Source organism: Lutjanus erythropterus, chromosome 6 (genome assembly GCF_056507025.1).
Source record: "Lutjanus erythropterus isolate fLutEry1 chromosome 6, fLutEry1.hap2, whole genome shotgun sequence".
Taxonomy (NCBI): domain Eukaryota; kingdom Metazoa; phylum Chordata; class Actinopteri; order Lutjaniformes; family Lutjanidae; genus Lutjanus; species Lutjanus erythropterus.
Genome location: NC_139322.1, coordinates 18,343,087 through 18,368,723, shown reverse-complemented (window position 1 = coordinate 18,368,723; position 25,637 = coordinate 18,343,087). Strand labels below are relative to the sequence as shown.

At 40.4% G+C, this 25,637-nt stretch overlaps 2 protein-coding genes across 11 annotated transcripts in view; both read left to right on the top strand.

Moving 5' to 3' along the window:
- ncoa6 (nuclear receptor coactivator 6) overlaps positions 1-6,055 on the top strand; it is a 17,231-nt gene extending 11,176 nt beyond the window's left edge. For 5 of the 10 annotated variants that reach the window (XM_084720959.1, XM_084720957.1, XM_084720958.1 and 2 more), the window contains 6 exons: positions 1-2,916; positions 3,779-3,835; positions 3,963-3,993; positions 4,444-4,485; positions 4,731-4,864; positions 5,689-6,055. The exon at positions 1-2,916 is cut by the window's left edge and continues 115 nt beyond it. In XM_084720959.1, coding sequence (XP_084577085.1) covers positions 1-2,916; positions 3,779-3,835; positions 3,963-3,993; positions 4,444-4,485; positions 4,731-4,864; positions 5,689-5,735 — 3,227 coding nt within the window. In that variant the 3' untranslated portion in view covers positions 5,736-6,055. Of the gene's footprint in view, positions 2,917-3,778; positions 3,836-3,962; positions 3,994-4,160; positions 4,865-5,688 lie in introns of those variants that run through there. The other 5 variants (XM_084720964.1, XR_014770703.1, XM_084720961.1 and 2 more) reach the window with 5 other exon arrangements.
- Positions 6,056-7,174: 1,119 nt separating this feature from the next.
- top1b (DNA topoisomerase Ib) lies at positions 7,175-24,934 on the top strand. Its single transcript, XM_084720955.1, has 21 exons — positions 7,175-7,400; positions 7,705-7,729; positions 10,418-10,514; positions 11,544-11,676; positions 12,572-12,627; positions 12,795-12,899; positions 12,991-13,081; positions 13,181-13,266; positions 13,391-13,506; positions 13,580-13,701; positions 13,856-13,978; positions 14,657-14,844; positions 16,672-16,816; positions 16,957-17,100; positions 18,756-18,941; positions 19,492-19,560; positions 19,671-19,785; positions 21,176-21,303; positions 21,421-21,515; positions 21,719-21,868; positions 23,686-24,934. Exons 1-21 carry the CDS (start codon positions 7,368-7,370, stop codon positions 23,786-23,788), a joined length of 2,310 nt encoding a protein of 769 aa, XP_084577081.1. The 5' UTR covers positions 7,175-7,367; the 3' UTR covers positions 23,789-24,934.
- The last annotated feature ends 703 nt before the right edge of the window (positions 24,935-25,637 follow it).

Sequence of the window (25,637 nt, the reverse complement as noted above, 5' to 3'; positions counted from 1 at the left end):
CAGAAATTGGGGTGCAGCCTGGAAATGGGACCCAGCAGATGATGGCCAATCAGGGCTCCAACACTCACATGATGAAGCAAGGCCCTGGTCCAACACCAATGCCGCAACACACTGGAGCCAGTCCCCAGCAGCAGTTACCCAGTCAGCCTCAACAAGGAGGCCCCATACCTGGCCTTCATTTCCCCAGTGTCCCCACAACCTCACAGAGCTCCAGACCCAAAACCCCCAACAGAGCTAGCCCCAGGCCGTACCACCACCCCCTCACCCCAACCAATCGTCCACCCAGTACCGAGCCCTCTGAAATCAACCTGTCCCCTGAGAGGCTAAATGCTTCTATTGCAGGGTTGTTCCCTCCCAAAATCAACATTCCTCTGCCTCCCAGGCAGCCTAACCTAAACAGGGGCTTTGACCAGCAAGGTCTTAACCCAACAACTCTGAAAGCCATCGGGCAGGCCCCTCCTAGCCTAACTCTACCAGGCAACAACAATGGCAGTGCGGGTGGAAATAACACTAACAGTAATCAACAACCTTTCTCTGCAGGTGCTGGAGCAGGAGGTCCAGGTGCTAAACAGGACAACAAACAGCCTGGAGGGCAAAGCAAGAGGGCAAGTCCTAGCAATAGTCGGCGGTCAAGTCCAGCTTCTAGCCGCAAGTCGGCCACTCCAAGTCCGGGCAGACAAAAGGGGACAAAGATGGCCATCACCTGCCCTCCCCCTCAGCAGCAGATGGTCACCCCTCAGGGGCAAACTATGATGCTAAGCCCTACCTCAGTACCCCCAAGTCCAGTATCAATGCCTTCACAAATGAGTGGAGGCATGGAGGCACAGCAGACACAGAGCCCCTTCCACGGGATGCAAGGTACTCCTGTTGAGGGCGTCAGGGAAAGTCAGGGAATGATGACAGCAGAGCAGCGACAGATGCCTCAGCCTCAACCTCCACCCCTGCCACAGCCTTTGAGGGAGTTATCAGCTCCCAGAATGGCCAGTCCTCGTTTCCCCGTGCCGCAGCAGCCTAAACCTGATTTGGAGCTGCAGGCTGGTGCAGTTGAGAGGCAGCCAGTACACGCAGCACCCATGCAGGACTCCGAGGTCTCACCTACTCTCAGGACAGCTCCAACCTCCCTCAACCAGTTACTGGATAACACGGGTGTCCCCAACATGCCTCTTCGGCCCATGCAGAGTAATACTGTAAGGGATGTTATGGGAAAAGACAGCCCCAAGTCTGCTTTGGATCCAGAGAGACCACTCCACAGTAGTTCCCAGAGTACAGATGTGTCAGCTACTACTGCTACTATAAATGAATCAGAAGCTAAACCCAAACCTTCTCTTCCAATCCCGACCAGCAGTCCTAATCTGCAGCCTGCTTCAATTCTGAACTTGCACCCTAGCACTAATGTGAACTCCAGTACCACCCCTAGCCTTAACCAAAACCCTGTCTCCAGTCTTGGTGTCAGTCCCAGTCCAAATTTAGCCCCAGCACCTACCCTGTGCCCCACTAACACTAATGCTGCCACGAGTGTAAGCCCCAACCCAGTCACTTCTGGTCAGAATAGTTCCGCCTCAACTGTTAGCACCAGTTCTATCTCTAGCACTGCTCTAAACCCAGCCAGTTCCGCTTTAAAACCAAGCCCCAGCCCTAAACCTGTGACTAGTGTTCACTCAGTCATACAGATCCCTGCCTCCTCTAGCACCATTTCCCCCAACCAGATCACTGTGTTTGTCACTTCTAACCCCATCACTTCTGCGCCCACTCCCCAGGCACCCACATCCATGGTCTCCACCATGGTAGCTGTCCCTAACAAAAACATTAGACCTCAGGACATCCGGCAGCAGGCCCCTGTCCCCCGACCTCAATTTATCACCACCACCCCTGTATTTATCAACCCAATTTTCCAGGTCCCAGGTGCCCCTGTGGCTCCCAACACCACAGTAGTGTCACAGTCTGTCACCATGATGGGGCCTATCCAAGTATCCACTACAAACATCCAACTCTCTCCTGCCCCGAGCTTCACCCAGTCCTCAGGGGCTAGCTTGGCCACCACTCAGCCTGCCAGAAGTGCTGTTGGACAGGTTCAGATTGCCACTAGTATGTCCTCATCAGCCCCAGGTGGGACGCTCACAAGTCCTCAGCAGATTAACCCAGTGGCTCTCAAAACTGAAAATATAGTTGAGGCTGGTTCTGCTCAGAAAACTAGCCCTCCAATCCAGCAGCCGTCTCCCCATCCAAGCCCTTCAGCATCGTCTCCCTTTCAGCCACCGCTGGCGTCTCCTCCTCCTTGCTCTAGCCCCGGGTCTGTCAACACCATCCGAAAGAGCCCCATGTCTCCACCTCCTACTGCACAGGTGAAAAGTAAACCTGCACAGGCTGCTGCAGCTGTTCCAGGTACGGCTGGGAGTCCTGTAGAACGGCCTCCACAGGGTCCCCCTGGGGCTGCACCACAACAGGTTTTTCATCCTCCTGCTAATCCTGCCATTCAGCTCGAAGCGTTGTCTCCCCATGCTGCTCCTGCTCCAAACAACATTACTCTGCCTGCAGTCTCCTCTCCAGTACCAGTGCCTGCACAAGTCACTGTTCCTACTCAGATTGTTACCCAGGGTCCAGTGCCTGCACCAGCTGCAGTCTCAAGCCCAGCCCAGGCTGTAACTTCTCAAGCTCCTGTCGTCACTGTAGTTGGTACCACCACCACAGGTGTGTCTTCTGCTACTTTGCTCTCTACGGTTGCTCCTGTACAAAGTCCCGTGCCGTCCATCGTTCCGATTGTTGCTGGACCTGCAGCTGTTCAGGAAGGTCCCCCCACCACATCCTCTCCAGTTGTTAACCCTAGCAGAGTTCTGCCAGCTCAGTCTGACCCCACACCTATGGAGCCCCCCATGCCGCCAGCTGCAGCACCTGCTGAAACCACTCAGACCACCCCAGGTAAACACACAACTGTGAGATAAAACAATCATTCGTTGTATATGCATGGCCAAAGTTGACAGGGTAATGACCATAGCCATGATCCTTGGTCAGATCAAGCTGGTGATTATATGTACCCTTGTATACTGTGTGTCACTGCTGTGGTGAGGGTTGGTAATTACATGCCATATTAACATGTTTAATGCATCCTCAGGTGTTGTTGATTTTAGTGATTTCCAGGTCTGGACAAGTATGGAAAAAAGAACACCGTATGGGACATTTGAGTTCCTGTTTAAAAACCGTGTACTCTGTTTTCCTCTGCAATGAAATTATTTTGAAAGAAAATTGATAAATATCTTTGATTTGCATCTTTGCATAACATCACAAATATTGATCTTGTCTGAACATTAATGAGTTATGCAGTGATGATGTTATCAGTAAGTAAACCGACTAGTTTTTCTGCCTAAGGAAACCATACTTTTATCAACAAGGCTGCACAGACACTTTAAAAATATGACAGGAATAACATTATATTGTTTATTCCATATGTTAAGGGGAATTAATATGAGTAGATTTAGTACTGGTTAATTTACTACTTCTTCGGGCAGAAATGTATGACAGTGGCACATCCAACTTTCTGTGTAGGACTGTGGCCTGAACAGCCACACAAATTTAGAATAATTCATTTATATAATAAACATCTCACTCTTACTTTTACTCAAATGCCAAGTACAGTCTTCCAAGAACAGTCTTCTGGAAAAGTGTATATATATATATATATATATATATACATATACATATATGTATATTTTACAGACATACATACATACATACACACACACACTTGGTTTCATCAGTGTCCTTTTTGATCCTTTTTTCCCAGCACCTGTTCAACAAGAAGTCCCACAGTTGCAGGAACCTGCTGCCAGCGAGAAGACAGGTAAGTGTGATTTTTTTAAGAAAACAATTTTTATCTTTTTTAATTGAAAATGACCCTTGGGTTTGATCGCATATGAGTCACTTGGAAGTTGGTAGCATAAAAATAACTCAGTTTTTGTCCTCTTCAGGTGAAGAGGTCTCTACAGGTTCTGAGCAGGGGTAAGATTCCTCATAACATTTGTATTCTTTGAAGTTGTGTAATGCTTCATGTGCTGGGGTCTATTAAGCTGTCCCCTACTATTGATCTCTGAAAAGTTGGCCTAGTCTTGAGACCTGTGCTCCTGAAGGAGAAATGCTTAGACATTTCTAACTCTACTGAAACTCAGGGAGTTCATTTGCTTGGCCAAGGGGGTACATGGTGAAATCAATGAGCCACGTTGCCTCAGCACTTGGTATGTATGATTAGCATGCAACATTATAACTCTACTAATGCATGTCAGAATTTTAAACCAAGAAACAAAGTCTTGTCACAAAGCAAACTGTACGGCTCCGCTGACCTTTATGGCCATATCTCTTTTCCTGGGGATTGTCATAATATTTTGGGAAAGTAAAGCCATGTTTGTTCAGCACAGTTTATAGTTTACCGCTGTTTTTCCACTTCTATCACAGATGGGCAAAGAAAAGAAAGACGCCCATCAACTTAGTCCCAAGGTATGTATTTTAACATGTTTGCGCTGCAAAGACACAAGCAGTGATCATGTCGACGTAGTGGATGCTGTCAGGATGAAGATGGACAGTATCTGTGGTAGACGAGGAAAAACAGCAGAGTCCTGAGTGGTGATATATCTTTCTCTGAGTAGAGCAGAGTTAACTCATACCCTTGCATCTTTAGTAACACATCCTTGTGTTGTCCTTCCTTCCTTGTCGTTTGTTGTTTTTCTGTCTGGTTCTCCCAGAGCTGCTGTGGAGAAGCCCAAGGGACCGAGCAGGCGCAGCTCCCGGGCAGAGAAGGAGGTGGAGGAGGAGCCAGTAGCGGACAGTGGCATTAGGAAGAGACCAGCCAGGCCTGGAACCAGTGCTGCTGTAAAAGGTGACTTTAAATGCCAAAGCATCTTGAAAAATAATAGAATATCTAGCACTACACCAAAGTATGGAAGCTCATTCATGCCAGTAAAAATATACAAGCAAGCGATAATGAAATAAAAAGTGAAAAAAAAAAAAAAAAAAAAAAAAATTAGAAATAAGTTAAAAAGTCAAAATTGTGAGATTAAAAAGTCAAAATGATAAAAATTAAGAATCAAAAAGTTAAGAGTTAAAAAAGTTGGGATTATGAGTTTAAAAGTCTAAATTAGGAGATAAAAAGTTATAATCAGAAAAATTCAAAAATTAAACTATTGGATTAAAAAAATCTAAATTATGAGGTAAAATTTCTAATTATAAGATTAAAAAGTCAAAATTATAAGGTTAAAAAATGTCAAAAATATGATTAAAATAGTCAAAATTATGAGATAAAACTAGTCAAAATGGTGATATAAACAGCTATAATTATGAGATAAATTGTTGAAATCATGAATTTAAAAATTTGGAATTTTGAGTTAAAAAGTAAAAATTGAAAGAAGAAAAAGTATGAGATTAAAAAAAAGTCCAAATTACCACTTAAAAAGTCAGAATTTTGAGTTAGTTAAAATTATGAGTTAAGTTATAATGATGAGAAATAGTCAAGGTTATGCAATGAAAAGTCAAATTAGATAAGAATTGAAATTATGAGATAAAATTCTGATTTTTTTTTTGTTCTGTTTTATCAAGACTTATCATGTTTTCTTCTTTTACTGGCAGAAATTGGCTTCCATACCTAACCTATATACGCAGCATTACAACCTTTCCCCTGATACACTTGCTTGCTCTTTTTAACAGAAACTGGAGCGAGCCCCACCCAGGCCAAACGAAGGAAGTCTAAATAGCCTGTGAACTGTACTGTATACGTTTTTGTTTCCCGCTGTGAATCGGTTGATATTATCCGTTTCTCTGTCTGGGATCATGACTTTTCACTGGAGGAAGAAATCGTGTACAGATTGTTTTAAAAAGAGTTATGCTATTGTTTTTGTCCATGCTATTATGTGAGATTGTAGTTAGAATGTGTGCATACAGTATGTATTTGTGTGAATGTGCTTTTTATATTAAATGCTGGATTAGTCATGTGAAGACTGATAATGGAGCTCGTCATGATTGTATAATTGTTGTAAAACTGAATTAAATTTTCTACTGCTTTTGTTCTGTGAAACTGTGTACAAATTATTCAGTCATATTGCTGTAAAGTTGTTGTTTTAAAGGGGCAGTTCACCCTAAAATCAAAAATCAAATGTGTAAGAGCAAAGCATGCATCTACTCGGGGACGAGAGGATACAGCTCAGCAGAGGAGGGCATCATTAATGTTTACGTCCACAGCTGTCACAAGCATGAGCTTCTCCTCCTGCAGTGATACTGTTGGTTGATTCAGTTAAAAAAAAAAAAAAAAAAAAAAAAAAAAGTCTGTTTAGATTTAGGCAGACTTAAGACCAGCCACTGGCAAAATTTAGAGAGAAGGCGCCAAACTTTAAACTTAGACTGTGACATGTTTTAGTTCATGAAATACTGAAACTTTTTTTATTCTGTGTATAGTCTACACATGTTTACAAATGGAGAGTTTTAAGAATCACTTAAGGCTTATGGCAAATGTAAAAAAAAAAAAAAAAGCCACTGGAGAGCGGCAAAAAAGCTGCATGTGGCTCCAGAGCAGCATGTCGCTGACCACTGGATCAAACAAATAGTCCAGAGATAGAGTAAAGATGAATTCTGCAGTTTTCCTACTTTCCGATTGTCATTAGCTCATAGATGTTTTCATGTATTTGCTGTAGTCTGAAGTTTTGCTAAATCAGGCTATCTTTTCTAAATTTTTGAGTACGTATAGGTCCAAATAACATTAAGAAACTGAGCAAAATAAGCAAGGGTAGCTTTCTCCAAGCTTTGTCTGAGGGAAGGCCCACTCTCTCAGACACTGAAAACCCCTGATTTTGACATAAATAGCATTACAGATAAGAGGAAAAATGTTTTTTCAGTTTTGGGGGAAAAACTGACCCTTTAGTTCACTCTTAGCTTTCTAATTGCAAGAAGACCATTATTGTACTGTATTATTGATAAGCACAAGTAGGCGATGGAATGAGATGTAAACAGTCAGGACTCCATGCAGGTGAAGAGAAAGTGCAACACTGATAGCACATGATTTTTTTTTTTAAAACTCAAACACATGTACACTATGTAAATAAAATGTATGTCATAACGGGTGATTTCAAAGGAGAAGCTCTCTACTCTGCCATAACTGGCTTGACGTTTTGATGCTGGTTCAGGTATGTAGTACTCTCCCCAGTGATGTTGAGGTTGTTGTGAGCATGCGCAGTCCGTAAACGCTGGGACTCCATTCCAGTCTGACAGTTGAGGGTTCCCTGAACCTCCTCGCATCCCGAGCAGCTGTCTCTCTACTGTGATAACTTCACCTGCTTTTTTTTTTTTTTTTTTTTTTTTTTTTCATTCGTTACTAACAAAACAACAACTTGACCATGAGCGGAGACCATGGACATGGAGACTCTCAGGTACCTCTCGGGCAATAAATTCATCTTTGGTCAGTTTGTGTTGATTCCATGGCAATAATTGACATAACTGACGAGTATTAGTCGTCATGATATGATATAAAGGTTCATAACGTTCGATAACGTAATAAGTTACGCTGTTCCCTTTGTCGTTTTAGTAAAAAAAACTTTGAAATTATGTGTGGTATTGCAGTAGAAATACATATATTTCTACTGTGCATTTGTATGCCAATTGAAACTTGAATAACCGTGCTACCGGCATTTTCAAAATTGAAATATTAAAATATTTTTTTCTCACAATTTCCAGGTCAATTCTGGATCTAAAGGAAGCGGTAGGTCCTCTGGTGGGGATTTTTATTCATATCGATGCTGATTTCCAGTCGGAATCGTGATCTGTCTACTGTTAGTTTTTAAAGGACAGAAATGGCGTCCCAGAGACTAAGTCCCTTCTCCTCCACTCTCTTGCGGCTATTGTTCAAAAAGGGGGTCTGAAATGTACACTTGCCACCCTCGTTTTTTTAACCTGCCGGGCTATTTCTGAAGGGCCTGGCGTCGTGTTTATTTTGCATGCTTCAGTTCGAGGATATGTGCGTGCAATCACAGCGAATTTTGGAGCCGAAAGTGGCAGGATTGGGGCTGAGGACTTAGTCTCTGCGCCATTTTCTTTTTCTGTATGTAGCAGCCAGGGCGCCGATCAGAGAGCCAACTGTCTGCCGTGATATGGAGGCGAGAGCTGGGAGCTTATCGCCTCTCCCTGCCCGTATCTCCCCGCCAGCTGCACCGTCTCTCCCTCCATCTCTGCGCTGCTGCTACAGACATTCATCTGCACCGCCGACGGGGAATGTTCTCACAGGAGTTTAAAACTTACAGAAATACTAAAGTTGCCCTACATTATTAAAAGCATATGACATTTTTTTTTTTGCACAAATTACACACTACAGCATCCCCTACTTTTGCGAAGTTGTGTGCACTTTTTCATATCTCGCAGGTTTAATTTGCTGCGTGATGTGATGGAAAGCAAAGCAGTTTGCGTGGGAATTGATTGAGTTTATTATAACTGGGATGTGTGTTACTGTTTCATACAGCAGATAATAACCCGTTATTAAAGTGCCATGACAACAGGGCGCCACGAGGTGATGATCAAGCCAAGCCAGGTCTACCTAAGGAGGGATTTCACCCAGCAGCAGGAAACATTTTAATATTGAAGAGACTAATGTAAAATCATTACTGCAGCTTAATCATTTGACTGGCTGCACTGGGAGAATGAAAACCACGTTTCCTTTCAAGTGCAGGCTCCTCATGTGTTTTGTATTTTAAAAGCTGCATCAAAAGTAGGATTAAAGCCTGCTGGAAAAAGAAAAGCTTTTGTTGTGTTAAAAATTAGAAGCAATGAATGTTGCGAGGGATCAGTTCAGCAAATATTAAAGTATGAAAAGTGTAACTACTCTTATTCTATTCTTTTCATACAGCTCTTTTTAATTGAGGGTTTAAACATACAGTTTTAAACATACAGTGAAAATAGGAAAATGTAGGCTACTTCTCATACAAATATGAAGAAAACATAATAAATTAGAATAAATAAGTAAAAACAGAGCGAGAACAAACAAGTAGATTTTTTACAGATGAGTTAAGGGCCTGTCATTGTGTTTTGTATATTTTGCGGAAGCACAAAGAGTCATCCCTACAATATTATCACAATATCAACACAAGTTAAAGTTGTGAATCCTCAAGTATAGTAAAAATATAAATATAAAATTTACTTGAAGTAGTCACTGCGCAGTAAAATGGTCTCTGCCCGTGTTTTACTATTATGTATGATCTTGTTGGATTAATAATACAACAGCATGAATGTGTATGTTGGTTGAGCTAATTTTAAATACTTTGTATACTGTTGGGTAGTTTAATCTGCAGCAATGCATCATATTCTATAACATCATCATATGTTTGCACAATTTGAGAATTTACGTTATGTTATTTTAGAAAAAATGTGTCAAGACATATTATATAATGCGGAAGAGCCTCCGCATATTGAGACGTTGCTTATAGGCCGTATCATCCAGCCCCAGCTATCATACACAAATGAGGAATATAAGAAGTATTGCAAAGTTGTTTCAATATATTTCAACTACAGTTCAAATATAAACACCAAGACTAATTAGAAAAAAATGGAAATAAAATCACTATAAATAAGTGGATGTTGATAGGTTAGTTGTGCTGTTCTGACTCACATTTAACTTCAGCTAATTTGGCGCGCTGTGGACTTGGTTGCTAGATCAGATAAAATTTGTCTTCACACCCTGCCAATGAGAATTGAATTTTTTTTTCTAGGTGGAGGTGCTGCATAATATCTTTCACAGGGGCACAGTGGGTGGGTTAATAATATCAGTCTGCTGTGGGCTAGAAGAGTTACAAATGTTACCGTGTTATGTTGAGACCTGGTTAGCACAAGACCAGATCCTTTGACTGCAGTCATCGGATCAACAGGTCTTTCCATGCCGTCTGAGAGCGACTGAAAAACGTTTCGCCAATACGTTGTTATTCTTGGGCAGCGCTAGGGCATATGGGCTGGACTGCCCACACTGGTCGCATGCTGGATTTATATTTGGAAACATTTTGCAAAGTTTTTTTCATTGGTACATGTAATCGGTGCAGTATTTTTAGCTGCCCGTGTCTAGAAGTCCCTTTTATTTTATGAGGGAAAAGCCAATTTCAACAACACCACACAGGTGTGTCCTGTAGGATGAAAACGGGTTGACTCTGGGGGGGGTTTTGGGTCAGATACAGCAAATGTGTGCTGGGTGTGGTGCATGGTGCTGAGAGCTAATCGGAGTGTGACTTTCAATAGAGGGCCAAAATATAGAAGAAATATGTCACCTTGCATTACACGTCGTAGTTCAAATAAAAACAAGGGGCTTCTAAATATCTAAGTCTGAACAACCAGACGTGAAAGGCTGATTCTCAGATATACACAACGGGGATTTTCTTTGGATGCTGTTGAACATCTCTCATTTGTTTCGTAGACTCTCACAAACATAAAGAGAAGCACAAAGACAAGGAACACAGACACAAAGACCACAAGAAAGACAAGGAGCGAGAGAAAATCAAGCACAGCAACAGGTAGGATGTCTGCAGCTTCTCTTTTGTTTTTTGTGACATATCAGACAAAGCTTGAGTCAATGTGTTTTGTTTTTTTTTTGAGTCCCATACCTATATCCATATAATTATTCTCACAATGCTTTATTTAATGTTGCCTGACTAATTGTCGGCTTTCAGCATGAAGCTTGAAGCAAAAGCATTTTTACAGTTACTGCCTGGTAGTTGTTCAGAATAACTGATTTATATTTTGTATTAATCAACGTAATTAGTTACTAAAGCTATCAAATAAATCTAGTGGAGTTAAAAGTACATTTGCTGCCTGTAGTTAATTATAAAGTAGCAGAAAATGGAAATACTCAAGTACCACCACTGGTTATTCTCCAAGTAAATTTTAAATCTAAGATATAATCAGTATATCAGATCCAAATCTAGCAATACTGGTCTCCTTGATTACTATTAATCGCTATCAACCCAGGAAATAACACATCAGTCAATCTCTAATATACGGTATACATTTAGCTTTTATTTTTTATTAATTCTGTCATGAACTGGCTGTTTTAACTGTCATAACTGAATCTGAAATAAGGAGGATAATGACATGTTCCATGCATTTGGGTACAGATTTTGCCAAGAGGCCAACTTTTCAACAAGAACACGAGAGAATCACCGAGGGTACTGGTGATTTAATCGAAACTAATAGAACCCTGTCATGTTAAATCAGCACACAGACATCACAAGGACTCCACGAAATCCACTTTTATGAATGACATCTGCAGAGCATTAGTAATTTGAACCATTGTGGGACAGTCGTCATGTTTTTTTTTTGTGTGGTTGAAATACTTGTGGGCTGCGAGATGTTAGTAGAGTCACATTTTTGGCCATTCTTATTGGCAGTAGTTCATGACAATGTCATTGTTTGTCAAAAACGGTTAAGTTTATATTTCTGGTGCTTGGTGCTTTTGTCTGTGACATCTTTTGTGCCTGTGCATCTGGACAACGTCCGACCTCTTGCACTTGATTCCTGACCTCTGTGGCTTCTCTGTGTCCCAGTGAACATAAGGACCACTCTGAGAAGAAACACAAAGACAAAGAGAGGCTGAAGCACGGCGACGGCAGCTCAGACAAGCACAGGGAGAAACACAAAGAGAAAGAAAAAGACAAAGAGAAGAGGAGAGAAGAGAAGGTTTGTTAATCGGTAGTCAGTCTGCCTTTTATGAAAGGCTGTTCAGGCCATGAGAGTAAATATTATGTTGTGTTTTATCATCAGGACAACATTATTCTTTTTTAACATTTCGTAAATATCAACACAAATAGCCCCTTTAGCCTTCTATCAACTATATGTAACAATTTAGACTGTTTAAACCATAGAGGTCGAAACATAGACACCTCTTTGCTGCTGCGTGTCTCTGCGAGGTGTCATCATATTGGAGTAGTCAAGATCTGCAAGTAAACAATATAATGCATATTTTGCATTAATGCATTAACTTTCTCAATAGTCACAACTTCCACTGCAACATGCAGGCTCCAATCTGTGAACAGGCAACATCAAATTTATTTACAGTTTCAGCTCTTGTGAGTCTCTCCAGAAATGTGTATTTCTCTATCTGTTATATTGGTATAAATCTGGCTGGTTTGCTTATTATTGTATTACCAATTAAATTCATTAATCAATTAAACAAGACTTTGTTCTGCAGAATCCTTTTTTTAAATTAATATTATATTTAATTTTTTTTCTCACACAAACATGACAAAATGACATCTGCAAATAAACAAATATACACCCCACTTAAAAACAAAAAAAAGACAACACCACAAAAACCCAGACTACCAGCTACATTAACAGTGTTTCAACCCATGCAAGAAAAGCAATAAATGCATGACAAGGATTGACACAAAACAAGGAGCACTAGCTGCCCTCCATTTGTTAAGAATTATCCTCTTTGCTATCAACATACCGAACATAAGAGTCTGCTGTACAGCACATCTTGATCACTCTAGAATGGTGGACAGGCAGACATGTCCAATCCAAATGTCAAGACTGAAAGATATGCAAATAGATATTTCCCTGTTTCTCACAGGTCAAATCATCCCATGTGGACAAGCCTAAAAAGGAAAAAGAAAATGGATATATAAGGTAAACGGCATCACTTTGTTTTTTCTGGTGTGAAATGACAGTCATTCTAAAGAATTTAGTTCAAGCTTAACCATCTCTTGGTTTCCATTAATGTATATTATTTCAATTTCTATTACTGTATATTGATTTACTAATATGCAGTTCAATGTCTTCATTGTGTGACTTAGAGATTTGAGCCCTGCTGCCATTAAGAGTGAGCCTGAAGAAGACAACGGCTTCTGTCCCTCTCCACAACACAACAAGACCACCAAACGAGAGAATGATGATGAAGAGTGGGTGCCCTACAAATTAAACCATCTTTACATTATGCTTCCTGCTCTGTAATCTGAAATACAATTAGATTATCAATATGTTCGTTTACAGATTTGAATACAAGCCCAAAAAAGTCAAGACAGAACATGACAAAAAGGCCAAGAAGAGGAAACATGAGTATGAAGAGGACGAGGAGGATGAGGTACATTACGCTTTCATATTAATTTGATTAATGAATTTTCATATTCTTCAGGCCAGTTTGGAGTCTCCAGATTTATTCTGTTCTCTTCACTCGTTTCAGGATGTCAAGCCCAAAAAGAAGACAAAAGACAAAAAGGTATCAGAGGGAAAGAAATCCAAAAAAGAAGAAGAGGAGAAGTGGAAATGGTAAGTTCATTCTGGCAACAAATAGTTCTTTTCCTCATGAAACTGCACACACAAGCTACAGAGGAGTAGATAACGTATTTGTTTTTTCTCTCTCGGGTTGTTTTTTGTTGTTTGTGGTCGTCAGGTGGGAGGAGGAAAGATACACTGATGGATCCAAGTGGCGCTTCCTTGAGCACAAGGGTCCAGTGTTTGCCCCTCCATATGAACCCCTGCCTGACAAAGTTAAATTTTACTATGATGGTGAGTCTGTTTGTGAATGTTTTATTAAGCTGTTTTTGGCCCAGACTGCAGTGACATTTCTCTGTATTTGTAGGTAAGCCTATGAAACTCAGTGCTCCTGCTGAGGAGGTAGCCACATTTTTTTCCAAGATGTTGGATCACGAGTACAGCACTAAGGACATCTTCAGGAAGAACTTCTATAAGGACTGGAGGAAGGTGAGCATGTGTGGTATTACTGAGCTGTAATGTCAAGTGCTACCTGCATATTCATGTTTCTCAAGTTGAGCTTGCGTGCCGGAGGCTGCAGAGGGCGTGAAGTTCAAGTACTTAAAATGGACACGCTTCAGATGTCTTCTCTCCTTTATTTTAGGAAATGACTTCAGAGGAGAAGTCAAAGATCACGGACCTGAACAAGTGTGACTTCAGTGAGATGAATGAGTACTTCAAGGCCCAATCCGAAGCCAGGAAACAGATGTCGAAAGAGGAGAAACAGGTAGGACTGCATTTGTGAAAGACTCTACTTTTCTTTTTCAGATTCTCTTTTTATTGTATTAGAGATCCATACATCCATCAAACATTTTCTCATTTCTTATGTATTTTTTAAACATTAAAGGTGTTCTGAGAAATTCAAAGAAAAAATAAGAGAAATATACTTTCAATGAATTTATTGGATTAGTTGGATTAGAGACCCACATATCCATCAAACATTTTTTTGTTTCTTATACATTACAGTAACTTACGTAACATAACTTAGCATAAAACAGAATGTAAAAAATACATTTTGTAAAAATGGACACAAATACTTGACAGTAAAAGCAGTGTAACGACAAATGCCACAATTAAAAGACATAAAAAATAATCAGAATCGCAAGCAGCAAACTTTAAAACACCAACCTATATAAGTTAGTTTTAAGTTTTTAAAAGTTAAAAAACCCTAATACTCTCTTCTTTCTGCCCTTACCTATGTTATACATTATCCTTACACTTTTAAACTAGTCATTTAAGGCAGATTGAAGAATGTTCTCAAATCTATCCTGTTTTTTATCCACGTAACCACATCTATCCTGTACCACACCTTGTACAGTACATCTTTATTTCTGTCTGAGTAGAGATTCTAAATCTAATCAAATCTTTAGCAAGAAATAATTTCATATTGTCATACACTTTGTAGAAAATCAAAGAGGAGAATGAGAGGCTCCTCCAGGAGTATGGCTTCTGCATCATGGACAACCACAAGGAGAGGATCGGAAACTTTCGCATCGAGCCGCCGGGCCTTTTCCGAGGACGAGGCGATCATCCAAAGATGGGCATGCTGAAACGACGCATCAGGCCTGAAGACATCATTATTAACTGTAGCAAGTGGGTATTTTCACCACCACTATGAATGTCTGCACTTGAGTTCAGCTTTTATGTAAATATTATGTTTAGTTGTGAGTTTTTACCACCAGGCGGCCCCTGTCAAACCACTTGAAGTGATGTGAAGTGAAAGTACATTGTGGGACTAGTGCGTGAAATCTCAGGGTATGGTGTAAACAAGCAAGCTTTGATAGCAGAATATATCAAGTGGATGTTTGTGGAAGCTATTAGTCTGTCAAAAGGGCACATAGAGATACACACCTCACATCCATTGTCCTGTTCTTAACCCCTCTCTCCCTGTTCAACCTCTTTTTCCATTTTCTTTCCCTTTATCTCCCCAGCCATCTGCTAACTGCCATGTTGTGCTGGATTTATTTATAGACAGTGGGAATAATTTTCTTTTTATCTCTGCCATTCCATGCCTCAGGGCCAGTGTTTGTGTGTTTGTGTGTGTGTGTGTGAGAAAGAGAGTTTACAGAAAGTCTAATCTGTAGCATTCAGTTGTCGAGACGGAGACATTAGCCTAAAGAATCTATGTGCTGCATGTTGGATGTACCATATAGCAGCTGTATTGCGGACGCACACTTGCACACATGCCGGCACTGTGTCAAAGGTGGTCTTCCTGTTGGAGTGCGCTTAGTGTGTATAAACAATAACACGACCCGGGGTGGACATGTCGACCTCCACATACAGGTCATAATGGGGTTTGTTTTACAGTAACATTTCTCTGTACACTATTGTCTCATAGCTGTAGTGTTTACAATATAAAGTTACTCTTAGACTGACCCATTAAGAGGAAAAAAGCCCAAATACTTTATTAAAGTAGATTGATTTCAGGTCTGTAATAGTCTGCTGTTTATTGTATAGTTCAGATTATTTGATGTTGATTTGTTTGAGGTACTTATCCATAGCCAATATATTACCCACAGAAGCTAAGCAATATAATGCTGTGGGCAGGGTCAGAAAAAAAAAGTGTACGCAATATTTTTAATATATTCCCCGCTTTACTTTACTTTGTTGTCATATAAGCCAAATATTGCTCTCCAAGGCAACCAGACTCCTTTGACAAAAACAGTAATTTTACTTCACTCAGAAACTCAGGACTTACTTGCCCACTGCTGCCTCAAACAGTTTGTTTGTGTTGTTGTATGGCTTTGTTGTTTTAAAAGGTTAGTTCAGATTTACCAGAGTGACACAATAACACAAGAAGCGCAGAGGTCGGGGCGCCCCTATAGCTCGGTTGGTGTTGAGGCTGTCGGTCCTCTGCAGCGGCTGCTGGTTCGATTCCTGCCTGTGGCACATTTGCTGTGTGTCATCCTCTTTCTCTCTTTCCCCCTTTCCTGTCATATCTTCAGCTGTCCTATCTTAATAAAGGCAAAAGCCCCCCCCCAAAAAAATAAATAAATACGAAGTGCAGAGGTCGATGCAGCAGTACATCATCAACATAAAATTATTGTTTTTACCAGTGGAGTCTGGTTGTTTTGGAGAGAGCCATTTTAGCTCTAACAGCAGTTTCCCAGTGGAACAGACTGTCTGACAGCACGGTAAAGTGGTGAAATCGCTTCTCCTAACTGGGGCTGGACTGACTGTCATCTGCTGTAGGTAATACACTGACTATCCACTATCTGACTTCACTTTAAAGATCCAAACTATCCCTTTAACACACCTTAATCACCACGTAGGTGGGAGCACAGTCTCAGTGGAGTTTAACAGCACTGCACCTGGAGAGATACTCCCACCAGTGGAAAACGCTTTACTAAATATACATAGGGGGAAAGCTGTCAACACGTTTTACACCTATTCATAGTAAACACGCCTTGTTTTCTGCAGGGACTCCAAGCACCCTAAACCTCCCCACGGGTCAAAATGGAAGGAGGTTCGCCATGACAACAAGGTGACCTGGCTGGCATCTTGGACAGAGAACATCCAGGGCTCTATCAAGTACATCATGTTGAATCCCAGCTCCAGGATCAAGGTACCTGAAACCCGAACTTAATCCTAACCCGTTTGTGAGTTTAAATATTTCACCAGTTGTCCCTCGACAAAAGAAAAGATCTGCCTGTTTCTCTATTGATTAAACTGTGTGTGTGTGTGTATGTGTGTGTGTGTGTGTAGGGGGAGAAGGACTGGCAGAAATATGAGACTGCTCGACGGTTGAAGAAGTGTGTGGATCGCATCCGTACTCAGTATAGAGAGGACTGGAAGTCAAAAGAGATGAGGATCAGGCAGAGAGCTGTGGCTCTGTATTTCATAGACAAGGTGAGGAGAAATACAACCAATACTGGAGTAAAAGTAACAACACCACTGTGTAAAAATACTCTGATACAAGTAAATGCCCTGCATTTGAAATTCTACTTCTTCAGTAAAAGTACATAAATATTAGCAGCAAAATATATATATAGGAAAGTATTCTTAAATCTTATAGACATAAGTTATTATTGTGTGCAACGAGATTAAAAAAAACATTTTCTGGCACTTAAAAGGCTCTCTGATAGCTTAGTACATAAATACATAACAACCTCATCTAAATCCCAGTATAGTTTTGCACAACTCTAACCTGAGTCATTCTAATCACCAACATAAGTAAAAAAAAAAACACACACCTGTGAGGATATGTGCAGCCTTTAATCCACAATAATACATCAATAATAAATGAATAAGCTGATCTTATGTTTTATATTTAAATTTAATGTAGATAGTAACCATAGCAGTTAAATAAGTGCAATATTTTCCTGTGAAATTTAGTGGAGTAAAAGTATAAAGTAGCTGAAATAGATCTTTTCCACAGCAGCTGTTTTGACACGAAATAGTCGGGTAAACAAAGGTGTTACTGATGAGACTAATTAAGGTTTTGTTTTGTTTGTCAGTGAGGTCAAACAGAGTCAGGATGCAGCTAACTGGAAAAGCTCTGCTACATTAAATAGATGAGAGCAGCTTATCCGGGTACTTTGTTCCTGCGTCATGCCCCCAACCCTTTTGGGTTTTAACAACCACTCTAATTTGACTGACAGTAAATCTCCCAGTTTAAACACATGAAATAAGAAACAAAGATAAGAAAACTGCACCTTTTTAGTGATTAGGCAAACATATATGCTATGTTTTCATCATTACATAGAAAACAATTCAAACAAATAGGAGTCCTTTCTGTCTGCCTCCACCAAAGTGGATGAACCTGATATATTTAACTACCTTATTGTATTTTCAGGTAATGTATTTCATACATCAATCACTTTTTGTATTGTCAGGACACCTTATTTATTACTACTATTACTTATTACTTCATTATTAGTGGAGAGAAGTACAAAACAGGTTGGTTTTAGCTCCACGTCTTACATTACTTAATGCTGTTTACAAAGTTCATTATTAAAAAGGAAGTCAGCTCAATTTATGTGAATTATTCATGTTAAAATACCCTCTGCTCTCTGCATTTTTTCGAGTGACCAGACTGGAGGATCAAACTCCGTTCTAAAAGCAGGTGTTTCATGGTAGGGACATTAAAAACTTAAGTTACAACATCAACAAGACTCCTTTCTGATTCACCTTGATCTACATGCACAATTGGCACGCATGTTGCACACACACTGACTGGCCAATCTTAGTGCTTGTTTTAAACCACAGTGGGGTGTGGTCATTTTTCAAAACAGGAACTCGACATGTCACTGCTTACATCCATGGAACGGGACCTTAATTGGTAACATAGGTAACTCCTGTGTTTACCCTACTATCTCAAAACTGTGAATGTACTTTTACATTTTACCTCTGATGCATATGAAAAAAGCACTGGAGAATTAAGGCATTAACCAGGTGGGCTCCCTTCCTTCAATTTATACTGTAGGTAAAACAAGTTAAGAGAATAAATCCTGATAAAAAATGAGTCTTGATAATCATCATAATGCGTGCTGTTTCCCCTGCAGCTTGCTCTCAGAGCGGGTAACGAAAAGGAGGAAGGTGAGACGGCGGACACAGTGGGCTGCTGCTCGCTGCGGGTGGAGCACATCAAACTGTACCCCAAGCTGGACGAGCAGGAGTACGTGGTGGAGTTTGATTTCTTGGGAAAAGACTCCATCCGCTACTACAACAAGATCCCTGTTGAGAAGAGGGTAAGAGAGGGAGGAGACAGTGACAAATGGAGGGAGACGGGAGTTGGCAAACACATTAAAGCACCAAACTGTGATTTTATGGGGTTTTACGAGGGTGATGCTGGGTATAAGACAGATATGTGAGTTCACCGTTAATGAGATAAGGAGTTGCTATGCTGAGGAGGATGTTTGCACAGACAGGTGATCAGGCACTAAAAGCCTTCCGTCAGCTCTTTCTCAGAGGGTGGTCTGTTTCCTGCTATTAGCAGAGTGTACAGACACACAAACACACATATATGCACACAGACACACACTGGACGTGTTTTCAGTCATAAATTCTTCAACACGCCTGGGCACCGTTTTCTTGGATACACATCCCCGCTTGCACATAGAAGACGTACAAAAGACACATTAACCTGTAATAAACCACCTGCTCTTATCCTCATGAACAGAAATAATATAGCACCCCCATCTGGCAGAAATGTGACTGTGCATCCTTGAAGACTGTTCGTCTGATGTGTTAAATTGAATTCATCTCATGTTAAATATGTCTTTGCTTGTTTCTTATCAGGTCTTTAAAAACCTTCAGCTGTTCCTGGAGAACAAACAGCCTGAAGACGATCTCTTTGACAGACTGAATGTAAGAAACACACACATGAAATGAGGTTTCACTGTTTACATTTTAAGTTGTGACACTCGCGTCCTCATCTCTTCCCCTTTCCCTCTTTTCTTTCTCGGCGCTTCCTGCAGACGTCTATCCTGAATAAACACCTACAGGAGCTGATGGACGGCCTGACAGCCAAGGTCTTTCGTACCTACAACGCCTCCATCACCCTGCAGCAGCAGCTCAAAGAACTCACCTGCCGTGAGTATCTGCAGCTTCAGCCAATCACACTCATGCAGTGGATGTGAGCATTAATAACTCTTATCAGTGATAGATAAAAACAAAGATGCTAATTTGACAGTTGTCACTAAATCAGTATATCTATGTTTGAGGAAGAGATTTGAGGCACACATTTAAATGTAACGCAAAAGTCACAGTTATTTCAGTAAAAAACACTGTGCTTGTGTACTAATGAATTTGTGTAGAATTTGACACAATTTGCTGTATAACTCTCAAAGTAAGTGCTTTTATCTGAAAAAATAACACAAGGTTTTCAGTCATTTTTGTCAGGCCTAGGTAATAATCATATTGTTTATCAGCATTATCAGAGTCAACACACCATCAAAAAAGTGCTGAAATACCTGTAAGGACTTGTATAGGATTGTGGTTTTCAATTATTGCTTTAATTGTACATTATATGTGACTAAGGAACAGGAGGCTTCTGTATCAATCATCAATCAAACTTCATTTGTAAAGCACCTTTCTTACAAGTTAGTGCAGTTCAAAATACGTAACAGATGACTGACAAACCAGTAATAAGACAGAGCAAGTGTAGACTGTAATGAAGAGAAATTAAAACTATAGAGAAAAAGGTAAAGAGTAAAAAGACAAAATGAAGAACAAAAATCATGAAAATTACATGCAATGAAATAAATGTTAAAGCAATGATAGAAAAGCATTGATTAAGAAGTGTTACGTTCGTTAGCAATTAAGTTGACATGATAACAGGATCTCTTTGGACTTTATATCCGTCTGCGAATTACACACATTTTGTTTGTCAACTTGAAAAATAAATTTACAAGGCAAGAAAGACACAATTTGTGGTAGGTTTGTCATAGTTTAGTTTAGTGTGAAACCGCTCAGTGAATTACATCTCTTGTCTCGTCATCAACACCAACATCGCTGTCCGTTATAACTTTATTTTACCTGAAGACCAGCAACTCCTGGTCCTTTTTATCTGCCGTGAGGATAAAGAACGGGTTGTTGTGTGACTACATCCTGGTACGACAACAAACAGGCATCGTAGCTTCAGTGGCTAACACTAGCTGTTAGAGGGAGAAAGTCATGACATCACTGATGCAACCTCTGAGTGTGTAGTCTTTCTAATCATGAATCTTCATCTTCATCTTATATTTCAGCAGTTTCAACAAACAGTGTCTTTCTTGCCCTGTAAAATTATCTTTTTAAGCATCAAACATCATATGTGTAATTCGTGGCACAATTGAAACAGGCTCAAAAAAATAAGTTGTCTCTGGCCACAGACTATAGTTAGGTACCATGGTGGTCCACCAAAAGAGGAGGTGGGCGATTTCAAATTTCAGATATTTTAAACTACTTCTCCTATGTTGTTGTGTCATTGTTGGGTCTCCAGCTGATGACAGCATCCCAGCTAAAATCCTGTCATACAACCGAGCCAACCGGGCTGTGGCCATCCTCTGTAACCACCAGAGAGCTCCGCCCAAAACATTTGAGAAGTCCATGCAGAATCTTCAGACCAAGGTAAACCACCGGGTTCCACCTTACTCCACTTCTGTTGTGACCTGTGAGCCTCCACAAGCAATGATGTTTTGGAGAAAATTTCGATTTTTTGTTTTTGTTTGTTTGTTGTGTTTGCAGATCGACGAGAAACAGAATCAGCTGTCAGCAGCAAGGAAGCAGCTGAAGGCCGCTAAGGCTGATCACAAGGCTTCCCATGATGAAAAAAGCAAAAAGTAAGAAATCCTGAGCACTGTCTCACGCTCACACCAGTGTGAGAGACTGTCACAGTTTCATCTGTTACTTAATTCTTTAAACCTCTTCAATCATGGTGGGAGGCCAAAACTTTTGTCTCTACAGACTGAAATCAAGCTCGTGATATTTAGGGCATTTATTTTTCCTCCTTTTTCCTCCGTCTGTGTCTTTGTGTCCCTCTCAGAGCTGTGGAGGTGAAGCGTAAAGCTGTCCAGAGGATAGAGGAGCAGCTGATGAAGCTCCAGGTGCAGGCCACAGACAGAGAGGAGAACAAGCAGATTGCTCTCGGCACCTCCAAGCTCAACTACCTGGATCCACGCATCTCTGTCTCGTGGTATGTGTGCGACACAGCAGATCTGTTTATTAGCTATTAACTTATTCGATCACAGGTGTCACTAAAGAAAAAAAGTGACGGTAAATGAGTAAACCACCCACTGTTTAATAGGCTGGCTTTCTCTGGGTGGGTGGGCGTGCGGGCCGCATGTCTACCTTGATGACAGAAAGGCAGGAAATGCTCTTGCATTGTAGGAAAAGGAGCAGCACAAGCAAAAAAGCTAACGGCTGCAGAATGAAAATAAGAGGAAGAAAAGCGTGTGAGCACGAGGAACAATGGGGTTTGTTTCTGAAAGCCAGGGAGCGTCCCCAAACAGCACTCCTTCCTCCATGTGGGAAGTCAATGAGGAGCTGTCTGTGGCTCTGTGGAGGACCAGGCCACAGAGAAGGGGAGCCATGGTCTGCCTTCCCTAACCCATGCCCCACTGCTATTTATGGAGAGCCTCCTCCTCCTCAAGCACAATGGATACAGGAATGCTCCGTGTTTTTCCTGATTGTAAGGCGTAAGGGATGGGGTCCCCTCTTGTAGGGTGGTGCATGGGAACCTGGTCAACACTGTAGCTGTATGTATGTGTAACAGAGATGAAAACATTGAGGTGAATCGGGTTGATCGCTAGCCAGGGCTGACATATTATGCTGTCATGCAAAGACTGTTGTAGGTTCTTTCTTATACTTTACTGACTTTATTTGTTTATTAGATAGAGACAATGACAGAATGCCCACCTTGAAGAAACACTTCTTTCTCACTACAGACATGTTTGACTTGTCATTGTAGGAAAATCACAGGTGTTAATAACATTAACAATGGCTCCATTCTGTTTAAGTGTCCCAGTCATGCTGTGTTCCAGACGACGTTGGAAGTCAGAATTTCCCCGTTGAAATGTCAACAGCCCTAAATAACATTTGTAACATACTTTGACATCAGTTTACATGCAGACCAGGTTTTACTATATGATAGTTTGTATTATTTTAGGCTTTCAATGGTGCTGCTGTTAACAACTTTGATAATAACAAGTGCATTCCTTTTAGGTTGGCGAGTTCCAGGGTCCTGGGATTGTGCACGCTGGCTCAATAGCATTGACTTACTGTGACACTTAACCGAGCCACCGACATTAACGAAATTTGTTTCACCTGTGCTTTTCCAGCTATGACAAGTCGAAAAAAGTGTATACCAGGACCCTGTGATATAAGGGAACCAAAGTTTTAACATTACAAGTTCAGTATACTGTACATGTGGACTGTCTTCTAAAGACAGTTGGCTATACAGGATATTATGCTTGGGCTGCAGCTAACGATTATTTTCATCATCGATTAATCTCTCAGTTACTTTCTCGATTAACAGATTATTAATCGATTAGAGTTTTGGTCTGTAAAATGTTAAAAAAAAATGGTTTAAATGTTGTCCACAGTCCAAGTTGACAACCCCAACATGTGTTGTTTTTTTCTAAAACACAAAGATAGTCAGTTTACTGTCATAGAGGTGTAAAGAAATTACCAAAGTAGATGTGGATTAATTTAACAATCCATTAATAATCAAATTGTTGATTAATTGTTGCAGCTCTATTTTATGGTTATATAGTACTCCATAGTTGCAGTAAAACATTGATGATTGGGGACAAGCCATGGTCCCCAATCAAGTCCCAACAACATCAATAAAGTGCACATGAGCTGCAGATTTTCTGTTGACAGCTGACTGTCTGTGTAGTCTTCTTGTTGGAATTTCATATACAGCAAATAGCGAGCGGCGGTGCAGCCAGTGCAGTGGATGAGCTGGGTCATTTCTTTGTCATTAACTGGCCTGTCTTCCCTGCTGTCCAGGTGCAAGAAATGGGGCGTTCCCATCGAGAAGATCTACAACAAAACCCAGAGGGAGAAGTTCGCCTGGGCTATTGACATGGCTGACAAGGACTATGAGTTTTAAACACACTAATTCATGTTTTACCTTTTTACCCATGCCTTTGATTGTAAAGCTGGTCTGTAGTTGATGTCAAATGATTCCACTGTGTGGTTGCTGCAGGGCTGTGAAGACGAAGCTGTAACCACAGTTTAAATAATCACGCTGTATATATGGATTGGTTGTGAATATAGGAAAGTTAACTCCTGAACCATTTCACCAAGCTGCCAAAGGGCATCTCTCTCTCTTAGAAAAACAAAAAAAACAAATCACAGTAGTATATATGTAGCTGCAGCTATCTGCCCATGAATTATGAACACATTAGTATTATCTTTTGTCAGATACGACTGTACTGAAATTTGTAAGCCATCAGACTTATTGAGAAATTCTATATTCTCATAGAATAATGAATTAATAAATAAATGTTTGTGTGGGAGACTGTGAGGACCAACATGAGAACTAATAGGATGAATTTAAACCTGTGGAGTTTTAGTGTGAAAGATTAAATAAAATGAGCCTGACAGACTGATGATGACAGTGTGAAGAATAGAAACCCCAGCACTATGCTCATATAATTATTAGCACACCGAATGTCATCTCTTGTTTTTTCCATCTAGTTTGATTTTGCTGTTTTTTTCAGGGATGTACATATTTTGTCATTTTCCGTATTTACAATTCAGTGTTTTTTAAAACGTGTGCTGTATGCATTATTGTCAACGAAAAGCTCTTCATTGCTCATATGCAACTTGTGTGTGTATGTATGTGTGTGTGTGTGTGTGTGGGTGTGTGAGTTCCCACAGTTTTGCGATGAACAAGACGTAACATTCCTCTCGGTCACTTGAAACAGCTGAAGTACTGCATCATGTTTTGTGTGTGTCAGAGATAAATAAAAGAGACTGTTCCTTCAGACGGAGACGGTTTCTGAGAGGGATGTGGATTTTTGCCAAAAAAGATCACAGAAGTCTATCATTGTAGTGTGCTGTTTTTTTTTTTTTTGTATTGCTGTGATTAAGCAGAAAGTGTCGTCCTTGCATTAATTTACAAATGTGAATGGATATTCTAACTTTTGTCATTAATATTTCTTGCTATTTAATCATTTATCACACAAATCCTGATTGGTTGGATGCTTGTTGTTTTGAGCTTTGTAGTTTTCAGAATAAAACATCAACCTTGTCCTTTTTCCTCGCTTTTTCTCTTTTCTTAAACGTGTGTGGAAAGGGGAGAAGCTGATACCCTGAGTATACAAAGAGAAATATAATCATGCCAGATGTAATCAACAGTGATTGATCAAGACAGGGGTCATAGTCCAACCCCCAGTGATATGCGTCAAAATAATTCATTTCTCAATATTATTTTGGATTTTCACTTAACATTTCTTTCTTGTTTTGACAAATGAGCAAATGTAATCTGACTGCTGTTTTCATTGGGAGAAGACAAGTATATCGAATGAATAGTTATGAGAACAAAACAGACAAACTGAGCCTTCATTGGTAAATTTGTACATGGTAATTAAGTGTAATATTAGTTAGAGGTGGGATGTCTGTTAAGTTATTTGTTTCTTGACAAGCTGTGATACAGGGTATGTTGAGACAGCTAATTATTAAGTACCGGATGGGCAGAGGGTCTGCTTCTTTAAGAGGCTGATAACAGGCGCTCCTACTGGAGGGATGAGTTACGTCAAGCTACCGGGAGACACGCAAAATTACCGGAAAGGAGATCATATTGTCAAAATAAAAGCATAAGGGTTGCTGGAGTACAGTAGCAGTTACAAAGGCAAGACAGAGCTAAAATAAAGGAAGCGATGGCGCTTCAAATATGTCAAAAAATGATTAACAGGAATGAGTCAACAAATCTATATTGTGAGTTTCATAAATTG

Excerpts from the sequence above, each read along its gene's own strand:
- top1b (XM_084720955.1), top strand. The coding sequence starts at position 7,368 with ATGAGCGGAGACCATGGACATGGAGACTCTCAG. Across the intron at positions 21,516-21,718 it reads CATGATGAAAAAAGCAAAAA|AGCTGTGGAGGTGAAGCGTA; the intron begins GTAAGAAATCCT and ends TGTCCCTCTCAG. Across the intron at positions 21,869-23,685 it reads CCACGCATCTCTGTCTCGTG|GTGCAAGAAATGGGGCGTTC; the intron begins GTATGTGTGCGA and ends CCTGCTGTCCAG.